General features: G+C 57.5%; 1 protein-coding gene across 4 annotated transcripts; it reads right to left on the bottom strand.

The window, feature by feature from the left end:
* Positions 1–25: 25 nt before the first annotated feature.
* IL11RA (interleukin 11 receptor subunit alpha) lies at positions 26–23,298 on the bottom strand. Of its 4 annotated transcripts, none has more exons than XM_030969253.1 (13): positions 23,170–23,298; positions 5,463–5,562; positions 5,061–5,121; positions 4,787–4,953; positions 4,504–4,618; positions 3,637–3,669; positions 2,691–2,854; positions 2,392–2,555; positions 2,147–2,288; positions 1,638–1,733; positions 1,376–1,475; positions 674–753; positions 26–557 (listed from the first exon to the last, which is right to left on the bottom strand). In XM_030969253.1, the coding sequence occupies exons 2-13, from the start codon at positions 5,560–5,562 to the stop codon at positions 541–543; spliced, it is 1,239 nt and encodes a 412-aa protein (XP_030825113.1). In that variant the 5' UTR covers positions 23,170–23,298; the 3' UTR covers positions 26–540. The 4 variants fall into 4 exon arrangements, with proteins under 4 accessions (XP_030825113.1, XP_030825112.1, XP_030825114.1 ...); XM_030969252.1 differs by lacking the exon at positions 23,170–23,298 and adding an exon at positions 13,771–13,931; XM_030969254.1 differs by lacking the exon at positions 23,170–23,298 and adding an exon at positions 11,291–11,402 and having other exon boundaries at positions 2,691–2,785.
* Between the last annotated feature and the right edge of the window lie 1,474 nt (positions 23,299–24,772).

The following is a 24,772-nucleotide window of genomic DNA, read 5'->3' on the forward strand; positions in this document are numbered from 1 at the left end:
AGGAGTTTTGCCTGGACAGTGCCAATGATAGCATTGGCATATCCCCTTTATTGGCATCTCTGCTCCGTCCAGCCACAGCACGGGGGATTGGGGCAGAGGGAAGGGGCAGGGGGTGTTCTCTTCTGCCTGCTGGCGGCTGGTGGGGGTGACAGGCAGGGATCAGCACGCCTTGGCCTGGCACTGATGCCTGGCACCCCCGGAGCCTACACCCACGGTCCCCCTCAGCACTAGGCAGTGCAGTGGGGCTGGCTCAGTCTCTTATCCCCATTGGTTTAGCAGCGCTCAGAGGTGGAGCTGGCCTGTCACCCTGAGCCTGCAGTGACTCCAGCTGGCTCCTGGTGGGCTCAGGCAGTCCAACGCTCCCGAGAGCAGAGCCTCTCTCCTTAGGATCCATCCTGCAACCCCAGGGTGTTGGGAGCTCCGGCAATGTCCACAGCTGTGGGGTGACCCAGGAGGCGTGGGGTCCTTGGGGGCCAGCAGTGGCATCAAGTCCCACGCGTGGGCAAGCGGGTGCAGGGAGCAGGGATCGGCCAGGGCTCACTACAGGATCTGAGCTTCTGCCGAGAGAGAGGACAGGGGGTCAAGGGGGACACTGGAGACACTGACCTGCCCCATGCTCCGTGTTCCCTGCCCCACATTTCCCCCCCATTCCCCACCCTGCACCCCGACTCACTTGGTAGTGCCTTCAAGTGGGTGGCAGCAACCAAAAAGCTGGGTTTGGTCTTGTCCTTGCCGTGTTTCCTCACCCGGAGCCTGGGGAGAAGAGCAATGGTGGCTGAAGACCCCAAGCAGCCCCCCTGAGCATCAGGATTGCCCAGATTCCCAGGGATCCTGCTGTGTTTCTATCCAGCTGTGCCCAGCTGAGCTTAACCTCTCCAGTGGGCCTGCTCCAGGGCTACAGCAGGAACTGCTCACCAGATGGGATTGGGATGGGAACAGGGACTGACAGCAGAGCCAGAGCATGGCAGGGAGATCTCATGGTGGTGGGATGACAGGGGACCTGGGGACAGGATTCCCAGGGAGCAAAGGCACATGGAAGGTTCTCTGTGCTGACTCTGGAGTGTGAGACTCTCCAAAAGAAGCCTTTGGGAGGATATTAGAAGGAGCAGCATCTTGAGGGGATTCAGAGAAAGGTCCCTTGGATCTGGGGTCGTTAGAAAGAGCCCAGGCAGGCTGGGCAGTAATGGGTGTGCTGGCAAGAGGCACTGGTGAGGCACAGGGGCAAGGGGAGCATAAACCACCCTACAGGGCATCAGTGGGTGTGTTTTGGCAGGGACCCCAGAGCAGGGCTGGGGGATCACAGGGCACTCATGCTGGGGGTCAGGATGGGATGGGGTAGCAATCATACAGCCCCTCCTTCTCCAAGCCAGCCTACCAGATGAGGATGGTGATGACAAGAACAGCAGCCAGGATGAAGAAGGCAAAGATCCCAAGGGACACCAGGACGGCCATCTTCTCCAAGGGGTCACTGCCATCTGGGACAGAGAGACTGTCACAGCTGAGGGATGTCACAGTCCCCAGCACACTCCTGGACACTCCCACAGCCCAGCCACACATGGGCTTGGGGCAAGAGACCCTTCCCATTGCTCTCAGCAACACACATGGCCCTCCTGCCCGCCACCCCGTGCTCTACTCACTGATGGGCTCAGGGTTGGGAGCCTGGGAGGGCTCCTCAGCCAGGCTCTCCAGTCTGGCATCTGTAGTGGTTTCTGCACTTGCTGTGGAGGCCAGGTCTGGAAGGACAGAATGGATGGAAACACTCACCAAAAGCATATGCAGCACCCCAGGGACCCACAGAGAGGAGTGTGGAAGGGTGTCTTTGTGCCCCAGGGGTCCCACAAACCCAGGGGTGCCATTGAGGTGCTTATGTTGCTTTGGAAGCCCCTCTCTATCCCAAGCCTGTGGGGGCAATCCCCAAATGGCATCAGCACAGCTGCAGACTGACATGGGCTGGGAGATCTGGGGAGTTTCGTCCTCCTGCAGCTCTGCCTCCCAACTAAAGCGGCCCTGGAGTTTAGACTCACTCTGGTTGATATTTGGGGGGAACGAGGACTGAAGAGGGGAAGTTCAGAGTTCTGGAGGGACTTTGGGAAGGGATAGCACCATGTGGTTGGCTGCTGGAGGCTGCAGCCTGTCCCTCTCTCACCTCTGACTGGTGTTGCCCGGGCCTCAGCACTCCACTCGCTCCAATTCCCCGCATCCAGGAAATCCTTGGCACTGACCTGCACCACGTGCTCCAGCCCGGCGAAGGCGTCCGTGATAACCTCAGACAGATTCACTGTCTCTACCTGTGCCAGGCAGAGGGGAGCTGTGGGGCAGGCAGGGGCACCTCTCCCTGGCCCCATGCACTCCCTGCTCCTGTGCTGGCCCTGCCTTCCCTTGCACACTCACCACGGACCAGGAACGGTGGATGACGGGTCGGTACTGGAGCCGAAACCTCAGCTGGAAGTGGGGTTCCTTTGGCCAGGAGGAAGGGTACTTCCAGCTCACATGGAGCCGCCGAGGGGCCAGGGGGATGGGCTCCACCACCAAGCCCTCTGGAGGGTCTGGCTTAACTGTGTGGGAAAGCACAGGAAGCCCTTGTCACCCCGCACTGCTGTGCACAGGGCTCCCCGCTGTCCCCCACAGGTAACTGCCCAGGGATGGACAAACAGCGGGACAGACGGATGGGTGGGTGGATGGGCACTCACTGATGGCCTGCATGGTGACATCAAGAAGGCGGTAGCTGAAGCCCAGGGGGTTCACCTCGGTGATGTTCAGGCGGTAGGAGCTCCAGAACTCTGACCTGTGGACGGTGCAGGTGCCGGGGCGGGACGGATCCTGCAGGCACAGCCCCACGTGCCCGTTCTTGTTCCTGCAGACAGGGAGGCACGCTGGTGACATGTCCTACCCGCCCACCATGCAGAGCTTCCAAATGCTGCCAAGGAGGTGCCATGGAAGACCGTCACGCCAGGACCCTTGTGGAGAAGGCAGCCTGTCACAGACGTGTTTTATGAAAAATCCTTTCCTTAGGACTTTTTCTCCTGAGAAGCCGAGAGGCCTCAGGAACAAAATGTAAACAATGATTATCTGCTGCTGTGGAATGCAACAGGTGCATCGGTGATTGGTGTCATGTGGTTGTTTCTAATTAATGGCCAATCACAGTCAGCTGGCTCAGACTCTCTGTCTGAGACAGAAGCTTTTGTTCTTTCCTTCTTTTTCTATTCTTAGCTAGCCTTCTGATGAAATCCTTTCTTCTATTCTTTTAGTATAGTTTTAATATAATATATATAATAAAATAGTAAATCAAGCCTTCTGAAACATGGAGTCAGATCCTCATCTCTTCCCTCATCCTCGGACCCCTGTGAACACGGTCACATTAGCCCCTCAGGCTCAGCTGCACTCATCCTTCCAGAGTCTGGCATATCCCTCTGAGCGTGACAGAAGGGACCCTCATCCCAGCTCCACACTCTGCCTGGGAAGGTCCCTCCCTGAGGCAGACCCTTCTCCCAGACTCCCAGGGTAGCTGGGAAGTAGCTGGCTCCCTGATGGGGACCCCCAGCTGTTGCTTTAGGGTCCCTGCTGAAGACAGCAGCAGAGCCTTTGGGATGGGGGCCAGTCCCCAGGGAGCAGGAGCAGGGTGGGAGTCAGTCCTACCTCCGCTTTTCTTCGCCTGTCAGGGATTTCTTCCTGCCATGGAGACAGATGGAAAAGCAGATGATTAGGATGAGGGGGCAGCACAAAGTGAGCCCCACCACGACCCAGAGGAGGGACAGGAGTCCACACTGCAAAGCAGTCCCACAATCCCACGCTGACATAGACATGTGACAGCATGGGGGAAAGAGCCAGAACCATGTCCAGCTCTTCCAGTGAACAGCCTGGCAGCAGGAGCTGGTGATCCCAGGGAAAAGAAATGGGACACCCTTCCCTGCCTGGGATTTCATCACACAGAAGCAAAGGCACTGATAAAAGCAGGTCCCCAGAGCCTGGCTTCACCCTCCCCCTAAAGCCTGCCAAATCCCATGCTTCCACTCCCCCTCTCTGTGGAGCCCATGATGCTCCCCTCAGCCCCCTCCCCACCAAGCCCTCGGCTCCTGCAGCTTTCAGCAGGGCTGTGCTTTATGAGCTCCATTGGACTTCAAAGCCGCCCGCTAATTTGGCTTGCAGGGATAATTAGAAGCAGCAATGCTGTCAGGGCTCCTTTCATCCCAAGGCATGCTGGAGTGTGGAGGCTTGCAGATGACCTGCTTCTCTTTTATTGCCCCTCTGGTGCTGGCAGAGCTGTCAGCAGGGAGGGAGCCTGCCTGTGCCAGCCCCCCAGTGCTGCTGAGACCCCCACTGAAAGCAAGCAAAGGCTTGGTGCTCTCCTCACCCCAAAACAGAACCTGCTCTGGGGTGCAGCACGGTCCTTGGGGCAAGAGGTGAACCCAGGGCATGTGTGGATGGATCTGGTGGTTATCCTTGCCTGTGACCCAGAGCTCACACCATAACAAGCCCATTCCATGCCCTGTGGGGATACTTCACCTGTATGTGGTGATGTATCTGGTGGGAAGGAAGGTCTCCACACTGGAGGTCCAGGAGCAAGAGAAATTCTCATAGTCAGATGCTCTGCAGGACACAAAGGGAACTCCAGGCAGGTCTGGGGGCCGGGAGAAACAGCAGTCAGTGAGGAGTCCCCCATCCCACAGCCCACCCAGCACACAGGGATGCCTGTGCCAACACCGAGCCCCCTTCTGGCAATGCCCTGGCAGGGCTGCAGGCACCATGCTCCCCCTGGAACAGCCCGGCTCACAGGCATGCTACTCACGCCCCAGACGCAGGGACACGGAGCGCAGGAGGCTGCCGTCCTCGCCGTGGCAGCTGTATGTGCCCCCGAGGGCCGGGCTGGCGGTCGGCAGCACCAGGGATCCCTGCTGGATCCCCGAGCCCTCTGGCAGCGCTGCGGCGCCCGCTCGCCTCCATCGCACTGCTGAGCTGGGCAGGAGAGACCAGGCGGGATAAGCGAGAGCACAGGGATGCCCAGCCCACCCTGTAAGCCATCCCATTGGATAGACCCCTTGATGTGCACGGAAAAGACTTACCTGGCACGGGCACCAGGGCATGACAGGGTCACGTCTGTCCCCAGCTGTCCATACTGCACACCTGGAGGGACACACAGCCCCAGATGGGTGTTAGCACTCCATACCACCCCACAACAGGCTTGGGGGTGCAGCTGGGGAGCCCCTGGGGGTGTATCCCACAGTGGGCACTGGCTACGGGGTCTGGCTTCATGCAGGTACCACCACAGGGGACTAGAAGGGACTCATCCCAGGTGGGGCTGGGCAATGAGCAGAAACACAGGTTGGCCATCACTGTAGGATGTAGGGCTGTGTTTCACGTAGCCCTGGTAGGTCTGTTCCTGTCTGGGGGAAATGGGGTGCCCTCAGGGTCCTCATGGGACATGGGGAAGGGTGCTGTATGGGGGTGCTTGGTGGGAGTCTCACCTTCCTCTCCCCAGTCTTCAGGGATAGCAAAGGAGGCTGATGCCAGGGCTGCTGCGAGGAACACCATCACCCTGCCCAGGCTTGGGATGGAACTGTGCATCTGGAGGGGGCAGACAAGGGGAGGAGAGAGTGTTATTCCCTGCAGTGGGACAGCTGATACAGTCCACAGCCCACAGTATTCCTGCAGGGCCTTGGATCCTGCATCTCCCTCTCATCTCAACCCATCCTGCTGGGGACAGAACAGGAGCTGAATCCCGGGACCCCAGCTGGGACATCTGGCAGTGTCTGTGGCACAGTCACAGCTGGTTCCTGGTCGCTGAGCAGTCCCCGTGCCTGGAGCAGGGATGCAGGGGGCAAACACTGACCAGGAGCTAAGGGCTGTGTGGGCCGGGGGGATTAAGGGTTCTTTGCCATTGCAATGCTGTGCTGGGGGCCTTGGCTGGCTCCCAACCCCAGGGTGGTCCAGAGACCTGTGCATGTGCAGCTGGGGTGGGAAGGGACCAAGGAGAAATTCTGGCCTGTATTTACATGGCAGATGACAGCAATCAGATCTAAAGAGGCTCACACAGCTGGGGAGAGCAGGGCTGTGATAGCTCAGGTTGTACCAAGTCTCACATCACTCACTGCCCATGCCTGCACCCCCTGTGAGGCCGGCCCAGGTAAGGCTCCATTTGGGGGAGAATGGGGCTGAAATCCCTTCCTCACACTCCGTGATCAGCAGTGAGAGGGGCAGGGGATGCAGGGTCAGAGATGTGCACCCTTTCCATCCCGACCTACACCACTGTGGGCACATCAGCCAGTGCCATCCTGGCCAGCACAGCTCGAGCTGCTCTGTTCTGCCCCACCACCATCACCCTGTCCACCACAGCCAGCAGTGCTCTGTGATATCCTGCCCTTCCAGCACTCTTTCTGTGCCAGCCAGCACTACCTAAAGCATCCAGAGCCACCTGCAGAGTCCTGCATCAGCAGGACATATCAGCCAGTGTCATCCTATCCATCCCAGCCCCATCTGTCTGTGCCAGCAAGCATCACTCCAGGGCATCCACCCTGGCAAGCATCACACTGTCCCTACCAGGAGTGCCACACAGTCTCTGTCAGTCAGAAATGAATGATTTCTCCCTAGAAAACTCCCCTGCCCACCCCTCACAACTGGACAGGCCTGTTTATTTACGCCCACACTGCTGAGCTCTGCAGCAGGCAGGGGCTGAGGGCACATGAGGCAGGGAGCTCCCTGCCAGCCCCAAGAACAGGCATAAATCTGTAGGCATAAATCTGCGTCCCCCTGGGTTGAACAGCTGAGGGAGTGGAGGGAGGGATGCTCCAGCCCAGCAAAGACACCCCAGAGCAGCAGCCAGCTCCCCTCCTGTGGCTGACTGTCCATGGCCACAGACCAAACCGCCTGGCGAAGGAAGCAAGAGCTACAAGGCAATCTGCTGGAGGGGGGAAGGCATGTGGCACCCCACATCAACCCCGCTCTGAGCATGCCAGGCAGCCTCAAACACAAGCCCCAAATGTAAATAATTTCATGAGACTGTCATAAGCTTTTCCTACCAAACCACCCTAGAAATGTTCCCAAGAAATATCAGTCGAAAATGTCTCTGCCAAAACTATGCTGGTAAGTAACTGGGAACATTTGGCCTGAAAGTAAAATATTTTGGTGATGGAAAAAAAAAAAAAAAGAAGACGAAAATGAGTGTATTTTTTCTTAAAAGCAGTGACCAAAAATAACTCCAAAAACCACGTGGGCTAGAGTGAAGGAATAGTTCTGGGGGGAGGAGGAAGGGGAGTGAGTATATGTGTGTGTGTCAGGAAGAAGGGAGAGTGTGTTAATATACAGAGAGAAAAATAGATTTAAAATAAAATAATTTCTTCTCATGACCACCCTGGTTTTTCATTCAAACACTGCAGAGGGTATCCAGCCCCTCTCCATAATGACCCTGGTGGTTAAGTCTGTTTAGGGACCACTAACCCAGACCCCAACACTAGTGGTCCCTAACTCTAACCCTAAACCTAACCCTAAGACTGCTCATCCTGATGGCCAGTCCTCATCTTCCACCCTTCATCACCCTTTGTTCCAAGGTCCTCCCAGAGCTCCCCATCCTCAGCCCAGCACCCCAGGAACTCCCCTGCCTCAGAGGGGCACCCCTGCCAGCACAGTGTGAGAAGGCAGCACCGAGCCCCTCCAGACACACTGACTCAGTAAATGACCCACATGAGCACGGCCAAAAACTATCCCTGGGGACACAGAATCACTGCAGAGAGAAGGAGCAAGCCCTTTCTTGCCTGCCCAAAGGCCAAAAACAAAAGGGGAAAGAGCCACAGAGCCGGAGAAGACCCAGAGCCCTCCTATGCCCCAGGAGCAGAAGCAGGGCAGGGGGCCAGGTGCTACAAGACAACCTGGCCAGAAAGAATCCCCTTATTTTCTGCCACCAAACTCCCTGGCCAAGGGAAAAACAGGCGTACAAATGAACACAAGCGTGTGAGTGGCCAGGCCTACCTTCCTTGGAGGCTCCACACCCCCAGAGATGGGCACACAGGCAGAGAAAACATCCCTTGATGCTTGCACCAGCAGTGACACATTCTGGGGACACAGAGTCCCGGCACAGTGGTCCTGGAGCTGAGCCGGGACAGAGGGAACAATCAGAGCTTTTTTTCCTCCCTTCATGCTAATCCTGGCCAGAGAGACGCCTGCCGCCAGCCCAGGCTGGGTGACACCCCCTTGCCACAGCCAGGGCAGAGGGACCCAGCTCAGCCTGGGGGTGTGGGAAGGGCAGCAGGGCTGGACCCTGCTCCCTCAGCACGGCATGCTCTTGTCACTGGCATGGCCAGGGTGACCAGGCAGCTCTGGCACCCGCGGCTGTGAGCCAGAAATGCAAGGTTTCACTCTCCATACCCCCCTGATCCTGCTGTTCTGCTGGGCATCACCTGAGCTCATGCAAAAGTTTTTGGGCAGCGGTGGGGAGCAATCCGGACATCAGCCCCTTCCTGCATACAAACTGAAGGGCTGTTAGCCAAAATCTCCCTCAAAACCATGGCCATGTGCACTGGCACCAATGCCCACGTCGGGTGTGACAGTTCCCTCGGCACAGCTGATCTGTGCCATGCCCTGCCGTGGCCTGGCAAAGCCCAGCACAGATTCCTGGGGGAAGCCAACTTTCCATTGTGTTCAGGGCTTTGAAAGACATTGGGTTTTGTTTTCTTAGGTTTTTGTTGTTGTTTTTTTTTTTTCTTTTTTTTTTTTTTTTTTTTTTTTTTCCTTCATTTGAAGTTTCTCTTCAAAGCAAATGGGCTGCACACAGAGCTGGGGTGATGGGGACAGGGACAGAAGCAGATTACACTGTGCCTCAAGGCTGCAGATGGCAGCATGAAGACTTGGGATGCTCCCCACTGAGCACAGAAATCTGGGGTGCCTCTTAACCTCTTCCTAGGGTGGTCAGGGGCAGCACTGCTGCAACAGAGATATGGCAAATAACTCAAGAGCACTTGTCAGCTCTGCCTACCCTGTGCCAGGCCTTGGTGGGAGTCATCCACCTGCAAAAAGCAATGGGGAGAGGCCCAAAGCTGGCTATAATGCCCCAGAGATGGCACCACTCTGAGCATCCTTGGAGCTGGGGAAGCATCCCTGGCCCCATGCTACAAACTCTCCTGTCTGCCTGTGATTGCTGTAGGAAGAATGTCCTATGCTGAAATGCAGAATACCACAGGAATTCCTCTCTCCGTGTTTCCCTGTGGGGAAATGTGCCTCTGGAGCTGTGCCTTGCTAATCCCTCTGCACCTGACAGGCCTGCAGAAGCACCATGCCTCGCTCTGAGGAGCCATGGCATGGTCTGAGTAGGTCCCTGTGGCTGCTGATCTGCCCAGGGCCCTGGCATCACCCCATCCCTGCAGCGCTGTTGACTTCCACCATCACTGCATGAACGTGGGCCTGTGAGGGGAGCATCAACCCCACTGCTGCATGGTTCCCTGCAACAGCCACCCTTGGCCCCCAGATGCTGCTGGCACCCTCCCTGGGTGCCCAGAGAAAGCCCAGCAGTGGCTGCTGGAGGGAACCATGTCCCCCACCACCACCAGGGCCACGCACAGTCTCCAGGACTACCAGCTGCACCCGAGGCAATACCTTGCCCACCTTGGGCACTGCATGGGTGATGCTCTGAGCACTGTCCCCAGTCCCCCAACCCAGTGCCTTGGGGACCTCAAAAAGGGGCTGTTTTTCTCCGCACCCCTTTGGTGGGGTGCATGGACCTGCTGGGGTAGGGGGGGTACCATGCATGCTGGGCTGTGCCAGAACACACACATGCACAGCTGCAGCCAGTGCAATCCCAGTGCACTGGAATTACCCCAGTTAAACCAGTAAAACCAGCTGGAGTCTTGCCCTGTAACACCAGTGCTGTACCATAAAACCTGTGCACAGTTTGAACATAGGACTAAACCCAGTACAGTCGTGATGCAGGGCTTAACTCAGGGCAACCCAAATATTGGATTATACCCCACAGCCCAGAAGGAGAATTAAATTCCACCCAGCCCAGGAGGACAATTAAATCCAGTGCAGTTTAGATGTGTGGTAAAACTCAGCCCAGCCCAGGACTGGGGCTGAACTCAGCTCAGCCAAAATGTGAGGCTCAAACATGTGGTTATGCCATGCTAATGTGGGGTTAAATTCGGCACAGCTCAGGAGTGGAGCTGACCCACAGCTCAGCTCAAACACAGGGTTAACCTCAGCACAGCCCGGTCATGGGGTTACACAGTTCAAATGTGGGGCTAAACCAAATGCTACCCTGGCATAACGTTAAGCCCAGCTCAGCCCAAACAAGGGATAACCCCAACATTGTCCAGGGAATCAGTTATCTGCACAGCCAGATACAATGCACATCTCCATCCAAACTAGACCCACCCCCTGGGACCCCAGCCCCGCTGGTGTCCAAAGCCAAGCCCAAACCCCTCCATAACCCAAGGGTCACCTCTCTCCTCTGTGGAGCCAGCAGCTGCCAGCAGCTCCTGGTGCTTGGGGCTGGGGGGGGCCCTACACACCTCAGCATGCCAGCAGCACCATGGAGGTCAGGCTCTGCTCCTACCCCAGCCGGGAAACTCTCACCCCAACGCCCTGATTTCCGCTCTCCTCTGCTCCATCCTGCAGGAAGAGCTCTCTGGCTCCTGGTTGTAACTGGAGGCATCGGCAAGGGCCAGAACAGCGAGGGCTCTGTTAGCAGCCAGCAGCCCTGACACTGTGCCAGCTGGCAGCGCTTGCATTCCGAGGGGGGAGAGAAGGGGCGCCCCCCTCTCCATCCCCATCCCCACACTCCTCTCTCCAAAGCCACGTGCCAGAGGCATTCCTAAAAATAATCTCCCGGCTGTAAAGACACCTACCAGCGCTGTAGCTGCAGTGCTGGTGGGTTTCTTTACAGCTTGGAGATTATTTTTAGGGTGGAGGCATGGAAGTTGGTGGGAGGGGGTGCTGCATCCCCAGTGTCCTTGGCACATGGTTACAGGACAGGGATGGGCACAGTGCTGGATCTGGGGACAGGGGTGGGACGTGCCAGCAGAGAGCTGGGCCACCCTGTGATTACAGCAGGGTGGGAAAGGCTTTTCCTGTCCCGGGAACATTTTGGGATTTGGGACATTTTTCTGCTCCTGGGCTCAGCCCAGGCTGGCAGAGAACTAAGTGAGCACACAGCTCCCAGAACAGCACAGCAGCCGGGCACCAGCCTGCAGCCTGCTCCCCCGGGACCATCTGCACCTCCCAGAACCAAGCTCCCCCATAAGCTGGCCCTGGAGCTGATACAAGAGCGCATGCATCCATAAATGCAGGGGACAGACACACATGTACATACCTGTGAACACCTCAGGCACACCCAGCTCCCTCTGATGCTCCTCATGAACTCCAGCCTGGGGCTGGGAACTCTGATCAGGAGCAGGGCCCCACAGCATCCCCCATAGGCAATGCTCCCCCTTCCCTCCCCCTGCTCCAAAGCTGGCTGGAGCCCAGGAGCCATCAGGCTCAGCTCCATCCCTGAGGCACGAAGGCGCATGGGTCAGCCAAAATGCAGCAGGGCCAAAATAAACAGCTCACCTTACACAAATGCTCCCCCAGCTAGCAATTTGCTGTCGCTCCTTTTGCAAAACAAAATCCCTTTTGGGCAAGAGAAGGATTTCAGGAGTCATTAAGGACCACCTGGGCAGCCATATAAAGCCATCAGCAAGGGGTGGCCCAAATAAAGCCACCAGCAAAGGGTGTCCCATTAACCTCCTGTACACCACCAGCAGTGTCCCTGTGGGAGAGGGGCAGGGGGATGGAAATTGCAGACCCCCAACAATGTGTGATGGGATAATGGTGCCAGTCTCTTTCACCCCATGGGATAACCATGACCTGTCTTCTCCAAGCTTGGAGTCAACCCTACCTGCTTTCATAGAATCACTGAATAATTAAGGTTGGAACAGATCTCTAAGGTCATCAAATTTGCCACGTGGAGGCGGCTCAGGGGTGGCAGCTGGTTGCGAGGCACGTGGCAGGAACAGAGGCTGGGAAAACTCCTCACTGGGGGTAGCATCCATGCCCCCACACCACACTTCTTCCTGAGCCAACTAGATGGCAGCGCCCAAGCCAAAAGGAGATGGAAATGTGGCAAAAAGTGGAAAGAAGGGGAGAACATGGGGGCTGTAGTACAGGGCCAGGGGATGGGGGCTGAGCCTTGCCTAAGTTGAGAAGGTTGGAAAAACACCGTCGGGCTCGTTTTTTGCTAGGGGAAAAAAAACCAGCCAAGTTCTGAAAGATTAAGTGTGATTGTATCCAAGAGGGGGAAAGCAGGGCCATGCAGTGAGTGTGCTGACACATCTCCTTCCCCAGTGCTGGAGAGAAGCCCCAGCCCCACTCGGGGCCAGCTCTGTTTACAGGCTCCTATTGTCTCTCTTTTTTCATTTGGATTCCCCCCCTCCAATGTTACAGTTCAGAGTAAACAAAAGCAAGCAGCCTCTCACTCCAAACATTTCAGCCATCCCAAACTTTCTCTGGAGGGGGGCTGCCCGTGGAATTTTCCTCATCCAAAAGAATTTCGAAATGTTCCCGTTGCAGCCTGCTCTGACTGGAGGCCAGGACAGCTCTAAAATTCTTCACAAAATGCTTGAGCTGCCCTGTGCACTGCCACAGCTCCGGCTGTGCCCCAAAGCTCCCCCCATGCAGAGAGAGATCCCCTGGCCTGGCCAGAGGGGAAGAGAGGCACATTCCAGCCTGTGTAATTCCCCACAGCTCATCCCAACCACCTGAAGTGAGACAGCAGGCCTTGGTGAGGCTGGATCTCACCTTGCTATTTTAAGCTGCCACTTCAGTTCTTGTTGTTCCAAGTCAGCAGCGCTGGTGCAAAGTACTTGGGTGCATCAGGGTGTGTGTGTGGCAATGCACCCCAAGAAAACACAGTACTACCCTTGGCAGGCAGAGGGGAGAGGGTGCAGGGGGTGCCAGGGCTCCTCCTGGGAGTGGTCAGTGGCACCTCGAGCACCAGGAGCGCTTTTTGCAGCAGTAATGCCTCTTTGGTGCTGCTGGGTGACCCAGGGCAGGTGGAGAAGGAAGGGATGGCGTGCTGATACATCCCCAAGGATGGAGTGGGGGCACAGCACTGTGACCTGCACACCCCTGCTAGATGGTGTGGAAGGGAGTTAAAAATGTACTCCAGGATGAGCCAAGTGCTGGGTGCCACCTGAGTGTGCTGCTGCTCCTTGGCACGCATCCTGCTGTCAGGGTATGCACCCTGGCCCCAGAGGAGGTGAACCAGAGACCCCCAACAGCTCTCTTGGCTTGGGCTAAGTACAGATATGAGGTGAAGCCCATGAGACCCTGGCAACCCTGGCATAAGGGTGCCAGCACTGCTCTGCCCACTGGTAATGGAGGCACTGGAGGTAGATCCTGAAACAACTGGAAGGGGAAGAACCCAGCTAAAAAGCCCCACAAAAAGCCAACAGTTGCAGGAAGTACCTAAAGTCCAGTCCAGCATGGATTTGGACGTCAGTACAAGCCACTGGAGTGGCCTGGCATGCTGATGTTCCTTGTCTGCTGTCCAGAACAGCCCCTGAATGGGTTTCACTGGGTAGGTGGCCCTGTAGCCCGAAACACAACCCGACACGCTGGGGAACCCCCACATCCTCCCTCCCCGGGCACACGCAGATTTTGAGGACCGCAACCCCTTGATGAACATGCTGTTCTTCAGCCCAGGAGGGGCAAAACATTGCTGGTACCTGCTGCATCTCCCACCCACAGCATCCCACCCGGGTGGGCACAGAGCCCTGTGCCACCACAGCAGCACTGGCAGGGGAGAGATACCTCAGCTCCACGCCGGGCTGGAATCTTGCTGTGGGACAGGGCTCTGCCGGGTGCCCCCACTGCCTCTGCACCATCTCCCTGCGCCGCCTCGTTGGGTTCTCCTCCTCCACGGAGGTTGCTCAGTGGTTTGGCGTGGGACCGGTCCTACCCCCCCAGCCCCAGCAGCCCCCTCCCCTATAAAGGGGCCAGGCAGCGGCTGTGTGGGGAGCAGAGCCCCCGACACAGCAGATGGGGTCTGTAAAGTGAGGCTCCCCCAGGTGTGTTTGCCTTGGCCGGGGCTCAAGCCCGTCCAATTAGAGCTATAGAAAACATATCTTAAAAAAAAAAAAAAAAAAGAGGGGGGAAAAATAATCCTCTCCCCTGCGCTGGGGCCCAGGGTTTGGCCGGGGTTTCTCGGCAGGCCAGGCGCAGGCGATGCAGGCTCTGCTGGCAGCGGCCCGGGGAGGGCGGGATGTTTGTGGATATTAAAATGCAGTCGTAAAGTAGAAGAAAAGGGCAGCCTTGTTTCAGAACGAGTCTCCGAGGCTTTCCCCTCTCCCGTCATGCTCGGCACCTGGCCGGCAGCACGAGCAGCTCCCCCTTCCCACAGCCCCCCCCAGCTCACCAAAGGGCTGAGGTGCTGTCAGTGAGACCCCATCCCTCATGGACTGAAACTCATTGTCTCCAGGAGGGAGCAGATTTGTAAGGGTCCACCTCTACAGTGACCCATATTGGGTTCAACATTACAGCTGTGCTTCTGTAAAACCCACCCCTGCACATCCCCTCCTTGTGACCCCTGCAACTCTCTGCTTTCCCTTGCCCACTGCCCTGCCTGCATGGAGCCAAGGCTGGCAGGCTCCAGCTGCTTGGCAGCAGCCACATGGCAGCACCACTGGTACTCCACTGGTTGGCCTCTCCCTGCCTTCCTGCTGGACGTAAAATAAGCTGGATGGTCTTTTGGTCAAGACTTCAAATTATTGACAGGCACCCAACACTCTGCGCCCACGCAAAATAAGGGGGGCCTGGCAGGGTCCCATAGGGCTCCTCCCATTCCCAGGGGTCCCACAAACCTCTGGAGAAGCCCTCTCCTTGGGCTATCTCCCTGAACCCATCCCTGAAGCAGGATGCTGCCTCTCCACAGTATCGCTTCTCTCTCCATGCTGCCATGTCCAGCTCTGGAAAGTCACAGCATGAGGCTGGGAAGCAGTTGCAGGGATCAGCTCAACGAGTATGGCTCCATCCCGGCCCACCTGCTCAGCTGAAGATGCCCAGTGCATATCTGGCTTCACCACTGCCTTCCGCCCCGCCTTCCCAGCTTGGGAAGGAGGTGACTCTGTGCTGCGAGCCTGGAGGGCCCCTCTCCCCCATCCCTCTCCCTTTGCCTGTCCAGCTCTCCAAGGCCCTCCCCCACGGGGTCCCGAGGCACACGGCACCCCCAGGCACGGCCCAAGTGACTAAGGCCCCGGCAAGCGAACCGGGTGCCGGCGGGGCGAGCAGGGCCTGTCCCTTGGCCGCGCTCCCTCCCCGCGGTGGTGAAATCACGTCTGGAGAAAGCCCGGGGAGTGAGGCGCCGGGGCCCCCCCGCCGCTTCCCAGCGAGGATGCTCGCTCCCCGCCCGCTGGCCGGCCGCCCCCGCTCTGCAAACCCCGCAACAGCCCGGCAAAGGGGTGCTCCCGGCAGCACAGCCTCATACCTCGTCCCCTCCTCCTCCTCCTCCTCCTCCTCCTCCTCGCTCTGGATCCCATAGCAGCATCCCAGCTGTGGAAGTGGCTGTGAGAAGGGGAAACGCAGCAGCGAGCCCCAGATGCTCGTAAAAGCGCTGCCGGGGAGTGGGCAGGAACATCTAATCTCCCCGTAAACCCGCCAGAGGCTGGGGGGCAATCGGGGATGGGGGGGATGGAGGGGGTGCCCCTCTCGCCGACACACCACCCCCTCCACGGCAGAGCCAGCTGGCTCATGGAAGGAGCTGGTGGCTCGGGCTGCCTGGGAGCAGCAGAGGGGACAGCGAGGGACGGGCCACCAGCGCTCGGCCTCGACCTGTCACACGGCACGTGCCGGCTGCGACGGGGGGTGACTCATGCGGCTCCGGGCGCGCCTCCGCCGGCACGGGAGCGTGGCTCCGGGTTAGGGTTTAATGATCGGCCTTCCTCCGCAGCCCATGCTCTCCGCTCCCTGAACCGCCACAGGGACCCCGGGAATGTCGTCCATCCCCCCCGCCCCTGGCCGGGGCTGCTGGCATGGAGCGAGCAGGGCTGCGGCGGGGAGCTGGCTGGGAGCACGCCGAGGCTGCAGCTGGGGGCTATAAAAAGCACGGCTGTGGTATGCAGCGAGGCACTGAGAGGGGAGTAAAATAAAATCAGGTGGTGGACGAGTCGGGTGCTTGCTTCTGCACCAGGTCTGGCGACGGTGCTGCTCCCCCTCACCCCTTCCCTGCTCCCTGCCCGGCTGACTCCCGGTGAGGCTGGGGCAGAGCGGGGAGCTGGGATTTGGCAAAGGGCGGAAGATGCAGGGTTGGGCTGGCGGGGAGCGGAGGGGGTCAAGGCTGGGAAAACAATCGCTGGCTCTCGTACACGGGCTCCTGCCCGGGATGGAAGCATTGCAGCCACCCCTGGTCCAGCTCGGAGACGCCTGATCCGGGCACTCACTCCTCTGGCAGCTCACACCAGAGGATTAACCGTGCGCTGATAGACGCCAGAGCTGCCTTTGCCAGGAGGGAGCCCCACCATCCCCCAGCTCCCGGATCCTCATGGGGACCTCACCCAGAGGGGACAGTAACGCCACAAGCTGGGTACAGAGAGGGCTCCCCTCGGGCCGGCAGGAGCTCCCTGCCCATGGACGTGCCGTGTTTGCACAAGTCTGAGCAGGGGAAGGTCAGATTAATTTTAAACCTGAATAAACAAGGAGAGAAGGCAATGCCAGAGCTCGCTCTTCTCAGCAGGGGTGCCCAGCAGCAGAGCACAGCACCCGCAGCACAGCTCTGCCCTGCCCAGGGGTTCACATCCCCCTGAGAGAGCTGGAACAGACCCACAGCCAGGGGCCTCCCCTTTCCACAAGGAGCTCCCAGCTGAGTCAGTGTTGGCAGCAGGGAGAGCGGCTCCTGCCTGATTCTGCAAGATTCCTCTGGTCTCCACAGGAAAGCATCCACTCCGGGACCCCCATCCCACTGGGAACAGCACCAGGGCTCGCCTGTTCCCTGGCCACAATGCACAATGTGGTCTTGGGAATGAACAAGGAGGAGAAAAGAAAATAGTAAAATTGTTTGTAGGTCAAGAGGAAAACGAAAAAAAAGAAGTTTGTGTTTTTCATGCCAAAAGGAAAATGAAAACCAAAACATTTTGTTCTAAATGATAGGCCTTGTTTAGTTTTCAGTGGTTTTACTTTTTAAAAAAAGGTTTGAGTTAAATCGAGCTAAATTTGTCTTCCAAACATTACCTTGGGGCAGGGAATAAAATAAATTGGAAAAAAAAAAAAGAAAGAAAGAAGGAATAAATCAAAACATCTCATTTGGAAAATGTCAAGAGCAAAACGCGACGGCTTTTCCAGCCTGGGAGAACCGCAGCCGGGCGCTGAACCCAGCCTCAGTTCACAACTTGGGACGGTTCCCCCAGGAAGCAACTTTTTTTCCTGGAAAATAAAGCAACTACTGTGCCAATTGATGGCTGGCATGGCTTGTGCCCTGGTGCCTGTCTCCCATCAGGGGTGCCCCCACTGCCCATCCCGGTCCCCAGGACCTGCTGGAGCATGGAGAGGCCCTGTTACAATCAGCAGCCATGCGCATGAGCTGAATCTGAGTTGCGCTGCTCTCCAAAACTCCTCTTTAAATGTCTTTTCTATTAGGTCAGCATTCCTGCGTCGCCCAGGGAAGGTGGTTACGGCCGGCAGCCCGGCACACAGGCTCCTCCGTGCTTGCTGCTGGCTCCCCGACAGCAAGCAGCCTGCCCACGCTATTAAATTACTGAGAAAAATGGATCGTTTCACCAAAAATTAGGTGCAGGAACCTCTCACACAGTGGCAAGGCGAGCTGGTAATTGGAAATTCATAGAGCTGGCCGCAAATGCTGCCTCTGGCTCTGCTCCACCCTCCTCTGGTTGTGGTGAGGGATGGCAGAGAGGCATTTGCTGCCATCCCCGAAATGCTGCTGCTGATGGAGATGCAGCAGCCACGTCGCCAGCAGCAGATATGTGTCCCCCACATATCTTTGTAGGGTTAAATGCTGCTGCACAGTCCCTCTGCCCTTGATAGGTGGGGAAAATAGGTGAAAAAAGCTCTCAGAGACCTTTCCAGGCACTGGAGAAGAAAGTTCTCCATGCACAGCTCACAATCAAGCTTGGGACATGTCTCATAAAGTCTGGGGATGCAGCAGGACATGCAGCCCCAGCACCATCCTATTCTTAGAGCAGCACCCCAGGGGTGCTTCCCCACAGACCTTGCCTTGCTCTAGTCCTTCATCTCTCCATCTTTATCTATCCCAGGCACAGTGTAAGCACCACTGCTGCTCCGTCTGAGCTTGGGCATCTCCCCATCCTCCAGGACCCCTCTGAGCCCAAGCCTCAGTGCGTTGAGAGCTCAGAGCTCTCCAAGGCATCTCCAGGGCAAACCAGCCAGCTTCAGGAGCTGCCAGAGAACCCAGTGCATATCTGCAAAAAGCTGTGACGGAGGAATGTGGATGCACAGCAGATCAAGAGCTGTGTCAACAAGATGCTCTGAGAAACGAATCCCTCACACTGACTGTTCCCTGTGCCAGCACAGGAAATGGAGGCACTCATCTTCCTTGCTATGTACACTGTTTTTTGTAAGCTGGGGTGCAAGGACTGTGGGCACAGTCCCAGCTGGAGAGGGGAAATGGAGCTAGGCACAGGATCAGGGAGGCCAGAGAAAACGGATGCCTCCCCTGGCACAGCCATGCTCCAGCCATGGAGCTGCAAAACTCAAAGCCAGGATGGGGTGGAGCAGCCTCAAGGGGGCCGTGAAACAGCCCAGCGGGAGCCTTGCAGGAGCTGAAACAATCAAAAGCAGCCGAAGCACTGAGGAACCCCCGGGGTTGCATGTTGGCCCTTGCAAGACAAGGATGGAGCAATAGCTGGTTGGGTCCACCAGCTCCTCCTAAGCCTTGAGGCCTCAGGCAAAACTCATGGAAAGCAAAGACTCCTGCAGACCTCCCCAGCAGCCAGGGGCTGGCCCTGGCCCTGTGAGGAAGTCTGGAAAAATGCCAGCTGGCCTAGGCACCCTGCGTGACAGCGGCTTGTGCAAAACCACTCTGGGCCACTGGGCTGGGCCATCCCTGGAGACCTTTGCAGGGCTGTTGCAGCACAGCTGTTGTGAGCTCTGTCACAACACTGGCACGGCACTGGGCTGGACCACAATGAAGACCCTTCATGACAGCCCTTTCTGGTTTTCCCTATCTATTTTTGCAGGAAGGTAAGGGCTGAACTGTGCCTTTCATGATGTTACTGAATTCGAAAGGCACTGATGTCCATGCCAACCTTCATCAGAAAGGGGCTGGTGATGTGCCTTTGGGACTATTGGTCTGGCTAGGATGAAAGCCTTCTGTCCCAAAGGAAGGGGATGGTGAAAGCACAGGAAGGCGAAGGAAACAGCTGGACAGGCAGAGCCACGCCAGCCTGGGGGCTCCAGGGATGCCGTGCCAGCCCTACTGCCTCCCACGTGCTCTTCTGTGAGCACATCCACACCCCTTAGGCTGCCAGCAGGATGGCAGGCAGCAGCCCCGAGCCCTGTCTGGAGCTCCCCAAGGTGGGATGACACTCAGCTACAGCTGAGCACAACATTCCTCAAGGTTAATGGGTCAGAAGACCCTCCCCAAACAGCTGCAGAGATGATGGTCCACCAAAGCTGGAAGCTTCTTCCTTCCCATCCTCCCCTCAGTGCGTCATCAGCACTGGCTTCTCAACAAGGGTTGGCATGCCTTGTTTTCACTTTGGGAGGTGAAATAAACCAGAAGATGCCCAAATGATTTTCTTTCCACCATAAGGATTTCGTTAGATGGTGGAGCCCTGAACTTTCCCACCTCTCCCTATACGGCAATCTCTGCGGGTCCATAACAATTTTCATTAGGCAGTTTCTATTTTGGCTCTCTCTGTACTGAGAGGAATGGACCAGAGCTGAGCAGCCTCTGGGGAGCTCCAGGCTGATTTCCAAAGTGCTTTCAGCATCCTCCCTTCTCCTGGCCAATGCAGTCTTGCCTGCATGCAGGCCATCGCCACCTGCATGGGACAGCCCCATGTCCAACCATGTCAGATCTCCTGAGGTCCCTCCAGCCTCCCTGTTCTCTCCAAAAGCATCTTTAGGAAACATGTATGAGCAGGTGGATGTGATCTTCCCCTACCCAGACTCTTCCAAAATTCCTCAAGAGCCTTTTCAGCAACGACCAATGCCCACTGCAGCAAGCCCAAGCTGTGCTGGTCAGATGTGACCAATGTGACCTCAGTGAGCAGTCCTGGTAAGACAGAGGCAAATCAGGTCTTGACAGATTTCTTGTCCCTCTTTTCCTAGATGCCCTCAATGCAACCACCAGAGTAGAAGGAGAATTTTTTTGCCATGTCCCAGACTTGTACCACTATAGGGAAGGAATTGCACCTTCCAGCCCAGCCATCCACCTGTACTGGAGATCTTGGCAGATGCTCCAGGGGCTGCAGGTGCTGGGACCTTTCAAAAAGAGCCCAAAGCTCACCCCATCCCACTGCCATGCCAGGGTGACTCAGATTCCTTGGAAGCAGTCAAACTTGAGAGATAATTCCTAATTACACACTGATCCCTGCAAACCTGCTACTAATCTCCAGAGGAATTTTCCTTTTTCCATGGAAATGGTCCATGGGAATCTGGCTGTTGGAGAAGACTCAACCACAACTGTGGCAGCTGCTCTTCCCCATCTTCACAACCTGGATGGGAGAAGAAAACCATCACTGGGAGGTGCAGAGAGATTTGCTGGTAGAAACTCAGGTCATAAGGTCATGGCATCCCTGGCCAGAGAGATTTGGTGATTTTCACGCATGCGATGCTGTGGTAACCACAGGAACACTTAGAAAAACCAAAAACTCTCTAAACATCCCAGCAAGCCAACTCAGACATCCCAGGGCTAATCCCTTATGCTGGCATTGTATCAGCATCCCATATGCTGCTGAAGATCCCATGTGCTGCCTATAGGGAAGAGCTCTCATATCATCCAAGCTCTGCCCTTGGCTGTATCTTGGGCAGGGGCAGAGCCACCCTCTTTCATGCCTAAACAAGAGGAGGGGAAACAAGCTGTGAGAGATGCAGAAATTTTCCAAAGGGAGAAAAAGCAGAGGCACAAGCTGGCACCTGCCCCTCCCGCGGGAGAAGGGGAGGCAAGAATCCCTTGGCTTGCTTAGCCTAACGAGGAAGCTATAAATATAGCAGGGTAAACACCGGAGAGGGAGAAGAGGTCTTGAACTAAAAGCACAATGTTGGCACAAACCCACAGGGGAATAAGCTCTCCAGGAACGCATTCGGCAGGAAACCAGAGGGAGGTTGAGGCCTGTGTGAGCAGGAAGAGCCTGGAGTTGCCTTTGAACAAGAGCAGGGTGGAATAAAGGGTTTAAACCGAGTGCTCAGCTAGTTCATGGCAGGTGAGGATGTCACGCACTGTTGCCATCCATGAGGGTTTCCCCACTGAGGATGGTCCAGGTGAGCTGCGTGAGAAGGGCAGGGGAGGCAGGACATCTTCATGTGTGGGCTGCAGCTGTCGGGCCACCTCGGTGCCCACCCAGCACGACAGCTTCTGATAAGCCCAGCAGCTGCAAAGGGGAACTGCTGCTGCTGCTGCTGCCACGATGGAAACGGTGGGGAGGCTTAGTGCGCCGTGAGTCATTCATTCATCCTTCACAAACAGGGCCTGCACTTGGCCAAGCATCGTCCTCCCCCCGCCGCTGGGACAGCTTGCTGGGACAGGGAAAAAGTGGCTTATTAGATATAATCAAGTCAAGTTTTCCCCTCCCTGTGAGGTTCGTCTTCCTGGAATAGGAAGCACAAGACCAGAGCTGCTTTTCTTCCACCTTCCTGCAGGCTCTGCCATTAGCTGCACCCTCCAGGGAGCCCTCTGCACCACCCCACTGAACCCCACATACCCTGTTCACCCAGTGCTGGTGACATCCAGCCCTGAGAACAACCCTGCTGTCACCAATTTGACCCTGTCCCCCACCTCCAGTCCCACTTTGGCTGCCACGCTCGGTTTGCAGCTCTCTGGAGAGCACACATTTCTGCGCAAAAAGCGCCAGGTTGGTGGGGCAGAGGGTGTATAGCTGATGAGGGGGCATTGTGGCCATATCTCATCCTTGTCCCTGCCACAGGAGGTCCTCCATCAGCTCCCAGCTCCCTGTGAAGGTCCTTTCCCTGTGCCAGGCTGGGATGATGTGTGCCTCATGTCACTGCACACGCTGTAACCTAGCTGTGACCTGCCCTCCTGTAAACAGGTAGCATGCAAACACGCCACCTCCTCCTGCAAACACAGCAGCCAGACACGGGGCAGCCACCTCCTGGCACACAAGGAGCTTGGGCAGCCCCAGAAGTCTCAGCTCTGGCTATGCCGCCAATGCCAGCCAGTCCAACACCATTTTGTGTGCATGACAACACATCTGTGAGCTTCTTCCCATCCATGGGGACCAGGCACAAGGTACCCTCAGGCCCCATCACAGTGGGGTCACAGCTGCTGACAGAGATGTCCAAGCCAAGCTCAGACTCGTGGACACTCTGACAGCCTTCAGCAGCCCAGAGGCAGAGCTCGGAGGGGACCTGGTGGGTGACACAGCCAGCCGGTGAGGGTGGTGGGCACAGCCCAGGGGTGGCCAGTCATGGGGCTGGCACGGGACAGAGAAGCTGGGACTGACACAGCATCCCGGGGCAAGGAGGGACAAGGCAGGCAGAGCCCGGCCAGCGCCCGCGCATGGGAAAGCGCCTCTCTCAGCGCCTCTCCTAATTGGGAGCAGCTTTTCCCTGGACCCCCCAGGAGAAGAGGGGGCCCTGCCAGGGGGGCGCTTTGCCTGGCATTCCAGAAAACTCCCTTCAGACACAGTAGGGCTGTCCAACTCGGGAATGGTAGGGGATGGTCTGTGGAGGCTGGGGAAAGGGCTCAAACATCCCAGCCCAGGAACATCAATCCCCCGAGCATCTCCGGGCAAGGCGGAGGCGCAGAGGGCGGAGAAGGGGGAGCAGCACTCGGAACTCACAAGCAGCCGGGAGGGACCGGGAGGCCAAGTCCCTAGCATCCGCTTTGCGAGGGGACACAGACACGCAGACATCCACACACACCCCCGCACAACTTTCTCCACCCGGGCAGCAAACAGCTCCGGGAGCTGCCTGACCGCAGCCGCGGGTCCCTCACCGCGAAGTCGGGGCGGCGGCCACTGGTTCCCCTCGGGGGCTGGGGACCGGGGCACTGTTCCCTACCTTCCTGCGTGGCGCCGCGGCTATGTGTCCATGGCGCTATGGGAGCGGGAGCCGGGCCGGCAGCGGCAGCGGGAGCGGGGCGCCCGCACCGGGCTGGCTGGGGCCGGCAGCGCAGGCGGTGCGAAGCCGCCGGGGCTGCCGCCGCCGCTCCATTGGAGCAGGGCTCTGCCAATCTGCCGCCACCACCCCGGGACGCTTCCTGCCTGTGAGCCGCCCCCCGGGACCGGGAGGGATCCGAACCCGGCGCCCGCAGCTTGCCCGGGATTCGCGGTGCCCCCCCCCGGGGCTCCCTCCCCGTGTCAGTCCGGCCGGAACGCTGGGATGGGGATCCCACAGTGGCGCACTGATGTGCTGTGCCCTCCGGGGCGCGGGTGTCCCCCCGAGGCTCAGGAACCCCCCCGAGGATGCACAGCCCTCCCCGGCGCTCTCGGGGGTCAGCGTTCACCAACCGTGCCTGTTCCCATCCCTGCATCCCGGCGGAGTGGAGGCAGGCAGGTCCTGCCTGTGACTCAGTTTCCCTTGCCCCTGGGCTGGCCATTTCTTTGGGGTTTATTATTGTGGAGGTTTATTTGATGGGGAGCATGCAGGGTGAAATCTGGCCCTGGGGTTTGTGTCCCTGAGTTGAAGAAAAGGCTCATTCCTCTTCACAGCTTGTGGTTTGTGCTTGCATCCCTCTTTTGCCGGACACGTCCACCACCCAAGCTGCTTTCCCTTGGAAATGGGTTTGGTTTGCTATTTTATTACAGTGAAAATTCTTAAGAGGAAAAAGATTTGCTGGAAGTGTGCAACAGGAAACCAGCTGGTGAAGACCCACTGGGAACTTTCCTCTCTGGTGGCACCTGAGGCCAGGTCTCCTTTTGGGTTTCCCCATGTGATGCCATCAAGGCTGGCACTGCTGGAGCCCTGGGATGGACCCAGCGTTTCCCTCCCCGCAGTGTCTCTGCCTGTGCAGGGATAATGGCCACGTATTCCAGGTGTGTGCAGCAGCCGTGCAGCACTTCCCCTGCAAAAACAGGGCTGGCAGAAGTGAACAGGGTCGCAGGGTCCTTCTGCAACCTTACAGTGACAAACGGATCCTTGCCATACCCAGGTACATCCCCGAGCCCCTGAGCCCCTGAACCTAGAGTAACAAAAGACTACCTGCTGTTGTCCAATCCTATCTCTTCAACACCACAAAAACATGCCCATAAGCTATCCCACCTCCTGAGTATCATATGATAATAAACTAGTGTTTTCCTTAATTCCAGCTCAACCCCACCATATCGGACTCTGGGAGAGATGGAGGCTGCGTGTGGGGTGAGCAGTCCCTGTACTGGCTCCTGGCTGCACTGTGAGTGTTGAGCTCAGCCATGGTTGAGGCTTGGTGCCCACATCACCCAAGGAACAGCCCAATGCGGCACATCTGCTTGTGGCTGAGGCTGCTGCCTCACCAGCCACACGTGGCCAGCTCCATCCCACCTGCACCACAAGAGCTGGGGCTGTGCCAAGGCTGGGGATGTCCCTCCTTGAGTCAGCTCACGCGGCCTTTCAGGTGCTTTGCAGGTGGGCTCTGGTTCCACCAGCCTGCTCACATCTTCCCTCAGCTAGTGGCTCATGTGGATTT

Source organism: Camarhynchus parvulus, chromosome Z (genome assembly GCF_901933205.1).
Source record: "Camarhynchus parvulus chromosome Z, STF_HiC, whole genome shotgun sequence".
NCBI lineage: Eukaryota > Metazoa > Chordata > Aves > Passeriformes > Thraupidae > Camarhynchus > Camarhynchus parvulus.

Excerpts from the sequence above, each read along its gene's own strand:
- IL11RA (XM_030969251.1), bottom strand. The coding sequence starts at position 11,335 with ATGAGGAGCATCAGAGGGAGCTGGGTGTGCCTGAGGTGTTCACAG. Across the intron at positions 2,289-2,391 it reads TCCACCGTTCCTGGTCCGTG|GTAGAGACAGTGAATCTGTC; the intron begins GTGAGTGTGCAA and ends TGCCTGGCACAG. Across the intron at positions 754-1,375 it reads GTCATCACCATCCTCATCTG|GCTCCGGGTGAGGAAACACG; the intron begins GTAGGCTGGCTT and ends TCTTCTCCCCAG.